The sequence below is a fragment of the Gymnoscopelus braueri genome (genome assembly GCF_963280865.1).
Source record: "Gymnoscopelus braueri genome assembly, chromosome: 15".
Taxonomy (NCBI): Eukaryota; Metazoa; Chordata; class Actinopteri; order Myctophiformes; family Myctophidae; genus Gymnoscopelus; species Gymnoscopelus braueri.
The window spans coordinates 8,289,506-8,303,748 of NC_137620.1; the positions used below are offsets into that span (position 1 = coordinate 8,289,506).

At 41.4% G+C, this 14,243-nt stretch overlaps 1 protein-coding gene across 2 annotated transcripts in view; it reads right to left on the minus strand.

Moving 5' to 3' along the window:
* The window catches only part of LOC308101715 (acetylcholinesterase-like), a 16,498-nt gene extending 2,725 nt beyond the window's left edge, over positions 1 to 13,773 (minus strand). The window contains exons 1-8 of one of the 2 annotated variants that reach the window (XM_080451171.1): positions 13,494 to 13,773; positions 4,541 to 4,839; positions 3,799 to 4,027; positions 2,580 to 2,712; positions 2,260 to 2,411; positions 1,372 to 1,558; positions 706 to 1,016; positions 1 to 49 (exon numbers count right to left, since the gene is read on the minus strand). The exon at positions 1 to 49 is cut by the window's left edge and continues 161 nt beyond it. In XM_080451171.1, the coding sequence (XP_080307297.1) occupies positions 1 to 49; positions 706 to 1,016; positions 1,372 to 1,558; positions 2,260 to 2,411; positions 2,580 to 2,712; positions 3,799 to 4,027; positions 4,541 to 4,820 (1,341 nt within the window). In that variant the 5' untranslated portion in view covers positions 4,821 to 4,839; positions 13,494 to 13,773. The remainder of the gene's footprint in view (positions 50 to 705; positions 1,017 to 1,371; positions 1,559 to 2,259; positions 2,412 to 2,579; positions 2,713 to 3,798; positions 4,028 to 4,540; positions 4,840 to 13,493) is intronic. The other variant, XM_080451172.1, reaches the window with a different exon arrangement.
* Positions 13,774 to 14,243: the final 470 nt, after the last annotated feature.

The following is a 14,243-nucleotide window of genomic DNA, read 5'->3' on the forward strand; positions in this document are numbered from 1 at the left end:
GTGGTGGTTAAACTGGTAGAGGCGGGGTTTCCCTCCATGTTCTGCATACCTGGGAGAGGAGGTGACCATATTGTATTACTTTGACTCTAGACTGCACAGCATGCACACTTTTTTTGGGCGGTGAAACCGCCCCTATATGTGAGGTTTGGGATTTGCACCCCCCCAACCCTGCGATGTGATTGGCCACCAGTGTACCCCCCTAACCCTGCACCGTGATTGGCCAATCACAGTCTATTCAGGACTGTGATTGGCTAGTGAAACATGACAATTGTGCATAGCCCTATAAATAGGACTATGCACTTAAAAAAAAACACAGTAATGTTTTTTTTTAAGTTAGGGGTGTTGGTCCACAATATTACTTTTCTTTAAGTGAACTTCCATCACTGTGATGACCACTGTGACCACACCGCCCACTTCACACTGGGTGTGATTTTTCTTTTTGTTTTAGGAATGCAGAGGGACACACAATGCCCGTGTATCTTTGGTTTCCCCTATCAGTGTCATTTAGCACTAGCAATTAAATAGAATTGATATTACAGTGGAATTCCACATGTCTCCCTATACTCCATAAAGCTGTCCAAGGTACCCACAGCAAGTGCTATCAAATCCTAAGAAATTGAACTGGGATTCAAAATGATGACTTTGTGATGGCCCTCCCTAACTTCAAGGCTTCCTAAAATCAACAGAGTAGGCTGGATCAGTTACCTGAGACTGAAGTCTAAGACAGGACAAGCGAAGTACTGGTCTCCAACCAGGTGACCCAGATGGTCTCGAAGTGTGGTGCTATTATTCTCATCCGCCCAATCTGTGTAGAGGAAAGCAGCTGTCTCCACTGTGACATTACTGGCTCCGGGCATTGCAAGGGCAACCCCATCCAGGAAGTCCCTCCTACTGATCAGACTCTCACTGGTGATGTCATATCCTGGTGATCCATACATTAGGAAGTAGGTTGATTCATCTAGGTTGACGCCAATCAGTAAATCTGTCTTCAGGAAGTTGCCAGTGCGAAGAAGCACCTTTATGAGTGATAACAAAATAAGAGTTTGCTTTTACAAATTTTAAATGTGTCAGTTTTTAGGGGGACCTATCAATGTAGTATTGATTCTTTTGGATCCAGCTATAGAAGTTTGTTTCAAGCTCAACCTAAATGTGTGCTTGCTATAACATGCTTCAGATTCCCATTCAAAACATGCACATTTGAAAGTACACAACATCCACTACATTTCAACATGCGGAAACACCAACATCATCTTCCTAATGCTTCAACACACCTTTACTGTGAAGCACTGTTGCATGGCCCACCCACATACAGTATTTGTACACCCACAAATTGCAATATCACCCTTGCAGAAACTGCACCCACACACCTACTTCTGGTTCAGCTGGTAGGAAGTTGTTATCTACAGTTGGTAAGAAGGACAGGCCTAGGAGCTCTATTTCACGAGAAACGCCATATTGCTGGTTTACGATGACCTCCGGGTCTGCCTTCTGCAGACACGCCTCCAGATCAGCTGCAGGGGAGAGCGGGCAGCCTAGCAGCCGTCCAAGACTCACAGACCTGAGAAAAGAGATGAATGAGAGGAAATGACAGAGAGGAGTGAGAGTGCGGAGGAGAGAGGGAGGGAAGGAGGAAGGAAAGATGATGATATTGGGGAAATTGAGAGAGAGGGAATGTGGAAGGGTGAGAGACAGATGAAAGGTAAGGAAACGAGAGAGAGAAGAGAGAAAAGAGGAAGGGATGTAAATGAAGAAAGGGAGGTGGAAACAGGGAGAGGGCGGAAGATGAATGAGAGCAGTATGAGCCATGGTGAACATAATTGAGTGTGCATGCATCTGAGAACAGTGTTTGAGACGTGTGTGTCACTACTTCTGAATAATAATGAACTGTCTTCCTCTCTTCAACACGGTTGAATAGCTGAAGAAAGGGTTTATATTTCTTCTGACTGAGTGCCCTTCTCTTAATGAGCATGAATGTTTTTTTCGCCTTTGTTTGCTACCCGGTACACTCTATCTATGAATCACTAATTCTAATTGTGAGTGTATTCGTGTCGGTCATATACTTCAATGAATTAGGAGACAGAATTATGATGTGGTGTGAGTGAGTGAGTGAGTGAGTGAGAGACAGACAGACAGACAGACAGACAGACAGACAGACAGACAGACAGACAGACAGACAGACAATACAGGAATGACTGGCTGAATGAATGAGTTCACAGCTGATTCAACTGACGAACCAGCACACAACATAATGTAGACTACCTCTCCCAGGCCTTGATCTGACTGAGAAAGGCCCAGGGTGCAGTAGGGGAACCACTTTGCATCACTGCTCTCTGAAAGAGTCCATGGCTGCCTGGGGAAAGAAGGTGGTAGCCAACAGACGCTGCCCCAGCGCTCTGCCCAAACAAGGTCACCTGGACATACAGTAACAACAAGGCTTCCCTCATGAAAAGTCTTATATTGCTGATGCATGGTGTTAAAATTGTTAATTGTATTTATGGTAAATTAAAATATATTAAATCTGCATTAATAAATTACATTATGGACAAGGATTGAAATAAATAATGAATACAAAGCGGTACCTTAGAGGGGTCCCCTCCAAAAGCAGCAATATTGTCCGTTACCCAGCGGAGGGCCAGTTGCTGGTCTAGTAGACCTGCATTTCCACGAATAGACTTGCTCTCAGGAAGTGACAGGAAACCCAGTGCTCCGACTCTGTCACAGATCAAAAACAGTGGTTACAGTATGTGCATATACAGTATACCAGTCAGTCAGTTTGGACACAACTATTCATTGAAGGGTTTTTCTTTCATTTTGTTTCGGCCTGGCGAGAGTATGTTTTACCCCCTGTCCGTCCGTCCGTGTGCGTGTCTGTCGCCCCCTCCGTCTGTGGACAGCTAATCTCTGCCACCGTTGTTATGTTTTTTTTTGGTGCAGTTTTTTTTACCTAAAACTGCACCAATCTGTGTACAACTTTGTATGCATTATCTCTAAAGGAAAAACCTTTCCCCTGCATTTTTCACATTTGCCTTTTATAGCGCCACAAGGAGGCCGACTTATGTAAAAAAAATATATATATTAAGCCTTCAGATTGTATCCAAATTTCACACAAATCTGTACACATGATCTGTCATGTGAACAAGACGGATCTGTTTGATTTTTCATATTCCATCCTGATTGGCTAAGATTGACATCTAAAGTTTGCAGGAGTGGCCCGTTTTTTTGTTTACTTTTTTTTAAATACTTTTTTTTGGGGATAATTCAGTAGCATATGTCAAAAGTCATTGCATATGAAGTCACCCCCATTTTTTTTTCTTTTACACAACACGAGACAAACATGCGGTCCCCCAAAACAGGAAACAACTAATACGGAGTGGCCCGTTTTCAACAAATTGACGCAAATCATGAACGCAGCGTCCTATTGCGCTGAAACTTTGCATGCAGATTCGCACTACGTTGAGGAACAAATGCCACCCTTTTAACATTTCCCTATTATAGCGCCACCAGGAGGCTGATTTTTGCAACAATTTTCTTTTTTATATTACTCCTACAAATTGTGTCCAAACATCATGCAAATCGGTACACATTATTTCTATAGTCAAGTGATCAAGATGGTTTCATCTGATTTTTCATATTCCATCCTGATTGGCGAATTCCGAACATTGCTGATCCACAATAACCTACCTGACCTGCATGGCGGAGACCTGTGCTCCGAGAAGCACTTTTTCTAGTTATTAATGTAATAATAATAATAATATATCAGAGTTATATAGTACTCAATTGCTTTACACAAAGCCTTACCTGTAATTCATCGACACCACAATCACACCTTCTGACTGGCTCAGGAAGCGACCGTCATATATATCCAGAGAGGCAGTCCCTCTGCTGAACATGCCTCCATGGATCCAGACCAGTACAGGAGCCAGTGGGGAGGCCATGGTGTGGTTGACTCGTGGTGACCAGACATTGAGGTAGAGACAGTCCTCACTCAGGGGGGTGGTGGGGTTCCACATCTCTGCCCCACTGTACCCTGGGAAGAATAAACAAATCAACAAGATGGAATAAGGCAGTTGAGCTAATTGATTGACTGAATGACTGACTGACTGATTGACTGACAATCCACTGTTGGCGTCAGGGCTGACGGGCTTGCAGACCTGTGCGTGTGTGTGTGTGTGTGTGTGTGTGTGTGTGTGTGTGTGTGTGTGTGTGTGTGTGTGTGTGTGTGTGTGTGTGTGTGTGTGTGTGTGTGTGTGTGTGTGTGTGTGTGTGTGTGTGTGTGGAATAAGGCAGTTGAGCTGACTGACTGACTGACTGACTGACAATCAACTGTTGGCGTCAGGGCTGACGGGTTTTCAGACCTGTGTGTGCGTGTACGTGTGCGTGTGCACGTGTGTGTGTGTGTGTGCGTGTGCGTTTGTGCTTGCATGCGTGTACGTATGCAACACGTTAACCTTCATTTCAGTAGGGACACTATACAGAGAAACAGTGTTTATGTTCACAAGTACATATATATAGCCATGAATGCGTGTTTCTTGTCTTGTACCTGGAAACTTCGTATCCGGAAGCTGGTAACAGGTATTTGGGAACTCCGTGGCATCTTTGACCCCCTCCCACCCTCCTGCTGGTTCAGGAGCGCGGAATCTCAGTTCACCCACCGGGGCTTTTCCATAGGGAATCCCCAGGAACGCCCTGACGGCCTCGTCCTGCGTGGAGACCAGTTTACCTCTGATCCCTCCGTTAGGCGTGTTGACCACGAGGTCGTCCTGAGCAGCTACCAAAGAGCCGAGGAAGAGGAGCAACTGGATGTGTACTAAAATGGCCATGTGGGATGATTGGAGCCTGCTGGGAGGAAGCACACGCTGGGAGGAAGCACACGCAGACGAAAGTCTAGTTTATACCGTGTCGTACGACGGTGTCAATCACCAAAAGTAGCCGATCTACAAACGCACAACACGTCGTGATGTGACATGTTGAGAACTTGTAGATCGGTTATTTTCGCCGTCATGCAGCGGTGTACAAATTAACCACATGAACCACATGAACCCCAGCATCCCCATTCTGTTTTTGGGGACAAGATTTGGTGTATATTGAAAAAGAACGCACCAAGTACAGTGCAATTGAGGTCTGTTTTACTAAGTATGTGGTTAAGTGTAATTCAATTCAATTCAATTTTTATTTCAGACCCAAGGGGATCCATATCACAATAAAATAAATAAGACTGACACACAGATTTAAAAAAGCAGACGTGGATGGCCAGGAGGTTTCCGGACATATTTAGAAAACAGTTGCATTGTGGTAAACATGGTGTAACATTATACTGTACACAGCTGAAGCAACCCACTGCAGTACAAAAGGAACAGTTGCATCATGAAGTTTTATCATTCCTCTCTCACTTACGTTCCTACTTGAAGTTACATGTGACGCACTAGAACCTAAGTGTGAATTGTGGTTTACAAAGACTCAAAGCTTTTGAAGAAAGATGCACTATTATATATATATATATATATATATATATATATATATTTCTCTATCTCTTTCTCTATCTCTCTCTGTCCACACACGCACGCACGCACACGTGCACACACACACACACACACACACACACACACACACACACACACACACACACACACACACACACACACACACACACACACACAACATCAAAGTTCAACATCCTTGTTTACAGGAATGGACTACTTGCAGTGGTGTAAAGTAACAAAGTACATTTACTCAAGTACTGTACTTAAGTACAATTTTAATTTACTTTTACTTTTTTCCAGTTGTCACCACTTTTACTTCTACTCCACAATATCTCACTCAGAGGCAAATATTGTACTTTTCCTCCATTACAATTATTTGAAAACTTTAGTTACTAGTTATGATAGGTTCTTGATCGTTATCTTAAACCCCCTTGCTGTTGATCACACACAGATAAAGAAAGACACGTGACACACGAGATCTCTTTTACTCGTACGAGGATTGTAAACGACCATGTATCTCACTGGACACGATCCCAACTTACAATGGCGCATCCTCCCCTCTGCCAAGCACTTTATTATCAAAAGACAGGAGAAAGGAGGAGACAGTGGAGTGGAATTCTACTAGCTGATAAGGACTGTCAGACATATTACACATTGGATTAATACATTGCAGGAATTCAATTAAATGAATACAAATCAAAGAAAGAACTTATATACACACATTATAATATATATCTCTGTACACAGATATTATAAACTGGTCCTAACATTCCCTCCTGTTGTTCATTTAATTAATACTTCTGAACATCAATCACATTTTTCTTGCCTTCACATTTCAAAATGAACATCATAACAGGATTTTTATTAATCAACCCAACAACTCAAACATTTGCCTCTTCGCTTCCAGTGGCCTTGGGACTAACTTTCTATGTCACTCTCAAATAGGGCTTGAAAGGAATAACTAATGGTCTTGCTTTGCGTCACTAACATTCTTGGAATTAATGTCATCTGAAATAAAAAAAAACACCACATGTCCTTTTTATCAGAAACGCAGACCCCTCCACTCGCAGCAGTCAAAAGGTCAAGAGTCCATCTATTCTGGACGGCCATTAACGACGCTGACTCAAACTCACGGTTTTGGGCCTCTTCAAATTGTCATTGTAACATTGAGGAACAGGCTACGTCTATAGTTAATTGTCTCTACACGTAACATAAGCTTTCCCACTCCAAGATGGGGAAAGAGAGACAAACCAACCTTATTGGCACGGGATTACCAGTGAGATTGTATTTTTCTTACAACCTCCAATTCTTAGTTGATCTAAACAAACACGGGGGAGTCAGCATTAATGTCTGTTGACAATTGTGTTCGTTGATCTGACCCTTCTTCACAGAGCCAGCGTGGACATAACAAAGGTTAGGCTTCCGAGTGACATACAGGCTTAACAGTGCTATTTAGGGCGTATTTCAACTGATGGTACGGTTTACACGGCAAATAGCTGCTGTTAGTTCAAAGTCATTTTCTCCCAAGGCTCACCAGCGATATTGGATTTCGAGGCATGTCACTTCTCATGACCAGTTGTGTGAAGCAGATATATTTATATGTGTGCAAACATAAACATTCACATTTTAGTCTTAGCGATTTGATTAGCGTAAAAATATACCCAGCATTTAGGCGGTGAGTAACATTTTCGTCAACACTCCTCGATTTACGAGTAACTTTAATAATACAAATATATGATACACTCATAGAAATAATAAAAATCACACAAAAATACCAGAGGTGCTTCATTCTCAATTCTAAGTGTAATAGGAATGGGGAAGGGGATTATTCTAATGGGAGTCTTCTCCAGGTTTGGGTCTGACCGTAGCGCTATCAGCTCGGCCCCACCCGCTGCTGGCTTTAGCACTCCTATTACTTAAATGTCTGATAATGTTCGAACCAATTTACAGTGGCTCTTGTGAATCCACGTCTCACGCTCTTGTGTTGGTGACCAGGACTCGGAACGGACCCTCTCAGCGCAGAGTTGGTCCTGGTCCTTTCGCTTGATGATCTTTATCACGGCATGCAGATCACCAGTGCTTCAGTCCCTGTAGGGAGAGAGAAAAGACTAGACAGATAATTTGCACTTTGGACTTTATTCGCATTATGGCTATGGCCGTTTTGACACATCTGTACTTCAATCTAGTTTTACAGTATCATCACTTTTCAAGAAGTGGAAATAATAGTCTTACATATGGCCTTTCGTTACCTTTTCATTGTCTAAAACATGTACAAAACTGTTTAGCATAATTTTGAAAATTATAAGTGTGAAAATGCTGCTTAATTATACTATTATATGTGTACCATCCCTCCTGTTTGAGATATGACCTATGGTCATGACTCAACTTCAGATCCTAAGTGTGAAATGGTCTGTGTCACTGGTGGCAGACATAACAAATAAAAACTCCCAATGTGAAGCGCGACTAGGTTCCTTTGCAATCTTATCTACATAAGCGTTTCCCAGGCGTAAAAGTGCCTCTGCTAGTCTACTGTGCAGCAAAAAATAAACAAAGTAGAAAATGCATCTTGGCAACGAACTTTAGTGAGATGAGGTTCAGTACATATCAATAATTTACACAGGTTCCAGGTCTTAATGGGTTAGTTAAGAGACATTTGGAGTAAAAACCTAGAGGCCTTAACATCTTTCAGTTTGGACAAAGGGATTAGTATGGTCAGGCTGAGTGAGTGGCCTAGGAAGCTAGATGCTTTATTGCCCGTGACCTTCAAGTGCTTTAAGAGCTTACTTGTGGTTTTCCACACATACCTCACGTGTGTGGGAGATTCTCCCAAAAATAAATCAACACAAAAGATAGCGTGAGACAACTGAGAAACGTGGCCTCAAAAATTTGCTATTTCCCTTGAGAAATTGGCTGGACTTAACAAGCCCTTGTGGAATACTCAAATGAGTAGAAATACTTAAAAAATTTGTACAGATACTTTAAAGTTCCCAAACTGAGTAAAAATACTCTAAACTGAAAATTATTTGGGCTTCTCCTGTTCTTTCTTGGCTGGACTTCACACGCACACGCACCCACACACACACTCACACACTCACGCACACATGTGAACACACACACACATGCAGACAGTCAGACAGACACACTCACTCCTCTCACACACACAGTACCTGACACTCTCCAACGTAAGTGACGTCATTCCACATGCTTCAAACACACACAGTCTTTTCGGTACATGAAACTACACACATGCACGTATACAAGCACACACGCACGTCATAACCCATTTGTTCACACTACTGTTGCTACCCTTCACACTTTACATATAGTACATATGTATTACACCCAAACACCACATTCACTTACAATTCATGTACACTAACACCTGAACACACATGCACACTCTCTCTCTTCCTCCTTTCATGCAGAAAAATAACTTCTAGGTGGACTGTACTGCCATGTACTGTGATTCTCATGTTGTTACTAAAAAAAAAAAAAATTCATCCACACACATACATACACTCTTACTCTCATTTAAACATCACTCCTTCCATGTCGTTGTGCACCACGACATGGAATTTTGAAATGTTCAAATGATTACTGCATCTATGTGGGGCATTCATACAGATCACGAAAAATGCACAATCCACTCTCTCATTTACACATCTTTTAGACAAAACAAAACATGTTCTTCTTACTACAAAACTCTCTCTCTCTCGCTGTCGCTCTAATGCGCACAGCCTCCTACCTTCTTCTCTTTCTCTCTTCTCTAATCATCCCATCCATGTACTGTTGTGCTTGATCTACAATCAGCCACAAAGTGGCCCATACAACCACACCTAAAACATGAGTTGGGGGCCCTTGGTTGGCCTTTCTCTTTCCTCGTATCATCCCATCCATGTACTGTTGTGCTTGATCTACAATCAGCCACAAAGTGGCCCATACAACCACACCTAAAACATGAGTTGGGGGCCCTTGGCTGGCCTCTCTTCTTGCCCTGCTTTGGCTTATCTCCTTCGTTGGTAACATCGACTACAATCACTTGTTTCACAGGAGCACCTGTATCTTCTTTTTCCTTCTCCATATTAGCAGTCAATTACTATTATGTGGGTGAAAACTTAAATATGTGTGGTTCTTATAATGTTCTGTTCAATGTGTAAAAATTATTTTATTCACTGTAAAGATCTTGTTCTTATCCTAACTGAGTGTACAGTATTTCAAACTTTATCTAGGCACTGCTGTATACTGGTCAAAAACTGTATCACACCCAAATATTCACCACGTTCACCACGTGTTGGACTAGCCCAGGGGATCAGCTAACTTATCACATTCAAACCACACACCGTACACCCCTGAGAGTCTTATGGGGGTTATACAAGATATATAGACTAAACATAGACAAAAGGATCATGCCCTGGAAGGTCCACCACGTGTCGACTTGCCCCAGAGGATAAATCACTGAATCCTCTGGAGGGAGTTATCAGACTCTTTATCTTATTAACTACCGTGACTCTCTCTTGAACTCACACAAAACTCGTTCTCAGTATACTCTTGCAGCTAATAAAATGCAGTGGCCCCCGCCACTACAACACAACTATAACTGTAGTTGCTTATCTATGCACAACTACAACACACTTGTCAATATTACACCTAAGTAATAACAACAATATGTCCACACAAGGACCACACTTACATGTTTCTTATAGGCGTGTGATCACGTTCAGATTTCGGCAGTCGTTCGTCGAAGAGAAGATTTCGGACTGGTGAACACCGGCCTGGTGCGACTTTACACCCCAGGGCTTGCAGGACCCTCTTGGATCTCTGGCTATCGATAGACTTGCGATGCGTCCTCTTCTCCTCTTCCAAAAACGACGTAGAAATCCGACACGAAGGACCAGTGAAATGATAGGTTCTTGATCGTTATCTTAAACCCCCTTGCTGTTGATCACACACAGATAAAGAAAGACACGTGACACACGAGATCTCTTTTACTCGTACGAGGATTGTAAACGACCATGTATCTCACTGGACACGATCCCAACTTACAATGGCGCATCCTCCCCTCTGCCAAGCACTTTATTATCAAAAGACAGGAGAAAGGAGGAGACAGTGGAGTGGAATTCTACTAGCTGATAAGGACTGTCAGACATATTACACATTGGATTAATACATTGCAGGAATTCAATTAAATGAATACAAATCAAAGAAAGAACTTATATACACACATTATAATATATATCTCTGTACACAGATATTATAAACTGGTCCTAACAAGTTACTTGATTATTTTTACAAAACATACATTAACCACTTCAGCCCTTATTTCGGCCATTTGAAAATAGCAGATCTACAAGCTCACAATGCGTCGCAATGCAACGTATTGTGCTGCTATTGTATCTGCTATTTTCAAAGAAATATATACATTTTATGCATTTGAAAACTTGTGAAATGGGACATTCTGCATAATGAGTACTTTCTACTTTTTCTTGTAACAGAGTATTTCTACATTGCAGTATTGATACTTTTACTTAAGTAAAAAAATATATAAATACTTTTTTCACCACTGACTGCTTTTTGGTCCTCTCGGTAAAGTATACCTCTCGGTATCGTTTATGATAGTCAGTCACTCATATTTGATACAGTCTGTTTCCGGCGAAAATGTAACTAATTTGGCGGAAGTAACATTATCGTTTTCTCACCGTCAGTTGATGCTTCATATCCATAAGAGTCAATTTGCTGGGATCATGTGTTTCATGTTATTTTTGGAACACTGTTCTTATTTGACGCGATATTAAACACGTCTATGGGAATACAGAAGGGGGGGGGGACTGCGACCCTGTAGGATGCGTAAATTACTTCAGACTTCAGTGCTCTATTTAAAACAATTAAAAGACATGTCTATGGCAAGCCTCCAGCTTAACGCTCCGCTGGCACAAAGTTACAGCACTGGTTCCCAAACACTGGGTCGGGACCAATTTGTGGGTCACGAGTAAATATCCCTTAACATTTTGTTTTTTATTATTATTATTATTACTATTATTATTATTATTATTATTATTATTATTATTATTATTATTATTATTATTATTATTATTATTTCAAAACAGCTTTTTTTTTTCATGAATTCAAAACAAATTCAATGATTTTTTTCAAAATAGTTTCATGAATTAAAACATAAATAGGCCTATCAAAGACATAAATTACAAAACAAAAAGTAGTGAAAATAGCTCGAGCTTGCTGCTATTTTCACTAGCTTGGGTGCTGGGGAGTGTGTTACAGGATTAAGACGCACTTGGAGAGTTTTGTGACGACCGCAGAGCGCGGCGCGCACAGAGCTGTGCGAAAGCATGATGGAACAACCTTGAATATACAGCCATACTGTAACAATCATCCAGTAGTGTAAAGTAACTAAGTACATTTACTCAAGTATTGTTCTTAAGTACAATTGTGAGGTACTAGAGTATTTCCAAATTTCTGTAGGCTACTTTTACTTCTACTCCACTACATCTCAGAGGCAAATGTTGTACCTCTAAAGTTAATAGTTACTTTGTAGATTTTGATTCGGCTAATATTACAAAAACACACATTAAACACTTCAGCTCTATAGGCTACATTTCGGCCATTTGAAAATAGCCGAAAATAGGTATGGCTATTCACCTGTTTCCTAGGCTGTGTGTTTTCCTAGGCTGTGTGTTTTCCACACAGCCTGTCGATTTGATCCAATGAAATCCAATGAAACTGGTCCGATGACCAATGACACCCATAGCCTCATGCCTTATGCTATAGAGTAAAAGTAAAAGTACTAAAAATGTATAGGCTACTCCAGTAAAGTAAAAATATACCCCAAAATTGTACTTAAGTACAGTAGCCTACTTGAATAAATGTACTTAGTTACCACCACTGAATCAGCCTACTGTAACAAACATATTTAAGGAAGGAAAGAAACCCACTGACCCCTTACATACCTTCTCTGTCAAGTTGTGCGAGGAATATGAACAGGGTGGTATGAATGTGGAATATATAGCCTCATTTATGCTATAGTCCATCGCTTTTTGCCATTTCATTATGACAACCACCCCCCCTTTAGCTGAACCCTGACCCCTAGCTGACCCTTCTGTTGACATAAAGGAAGAAGGCACTGTGAGTCAATCACATGTCAGATAAAGTTCAGTGACTCTCTATCGACTCAGTAAACAGTTTTAGTTCCACATCATTTAGACATCATTTGATTAAACATATTTTGATTAGACATTTAAAATGACAGCATATTTCAAAGCAAAGCTAGGTTATCTTGTCCCTTCTTCGTAATATACTTACTTATGGGATAACATCGCCCCCTGGCGATGTTATCCCATAAGTAAGCATATTACTTCGAAGGTAAAAAAACTGGGGTTACATACGTAGCCTCTAGTTTCTCTTCAGCACTTTAGACTGGAACAGCCTTTAATATACAGCCAGTGATGGAAAAAGTACTCACATTTCGTACTTAGGTAAATGTAGAAATATTCTTACATGTAAAAGTCCGGAATTAAAATGTACTTGAGTAAAAGTAGCGGTATCAAAGTACTCATTATGCAGAATGGCCTGTTTAATAGTATAAATGTATACAAATCTTTTGAAAATAGCTGATCTACAAGCTCACAATGCAACGCAACGCACCACAACACATTGTGAACTTGTAGATCTGCTATTTTCAAATAACGGAAATGTATAGGGCTGAAGTGGTTACAGTACGTTTTGTATTAATCAAAATCTATAAAGTAATTAGTAACTAATGTTTTCGCATCGTAGTGGGAGTAAAAAGTACAATATTTGCCTCTGAGATGTTAGTGGAGTAGAAATAAAAGTACTGAAAATGTCTAGGCTACTCCAGTAAAGTTAAGATATACCCCAAAATTGTACTTAAGTACAGTAGCCTACTTGAATAAATGTACTTAGTTACCACCACTGAATCAGCCTACTCACTGTAACAAACATATTTAAGGAAGGAAAGAAACCCACTGACCCCTTACATACCTTCTCTGTCAAGTTGTGTGAGGAATATGAACAGGGTGGTACGTGGAATATACAAGGTTTGAGGTCGACTGCCCTTGGCATCAAGAGCAGAACCCCAGACTTTGCCAAAGAGATTGCAAACATAGACATCATTGTTCTACAAGAGACATGGCACAGAGGGGACGGCCCCACTGGCTGTCCTACTGGCTACAGAGAACTCGTGGTACCATCTACAAAGCTGGCAGGAGTCACCCAGGGAAGGGACTCTGGAGGTATGCTAATATGGTACAAATCAGAACTAATCCACACCATTAAGCTAGTCAAAACTGGAACTTCTTCCATCTGGCTAGAAATAAACAAGGAACTTACCACAACCGAAAAAAATGTTTCCAGGCACACGGTCACATTGTAATTTGTGAAGACCTAAATGCCAGAACAGGACAAGGGCCTGACACCCTCAACACACAGGGAAACAAACACTTACCAGGAGGGGGAAACATCAGCTCCCCAACATGTCCCCCGAGATACAATCACGACAAAACAACAAACAAACATGGGTCACAACTGCTACAGCTCTGTCGCTCACTGGGTCTGTACATCGTTAACGGTAGACTCCGAAGGGACTCCTTCGGTAGACATACATACAGCTCATCCCTGGGAAACAGCATGGTAGATTACTTTATCACTGACATAAACCTGGCATCGCTCAGAGCTTTCACAGTCAGCCCGCAAACACCCCTGTCAGACCACAACAGAACCACAGCCTATCTA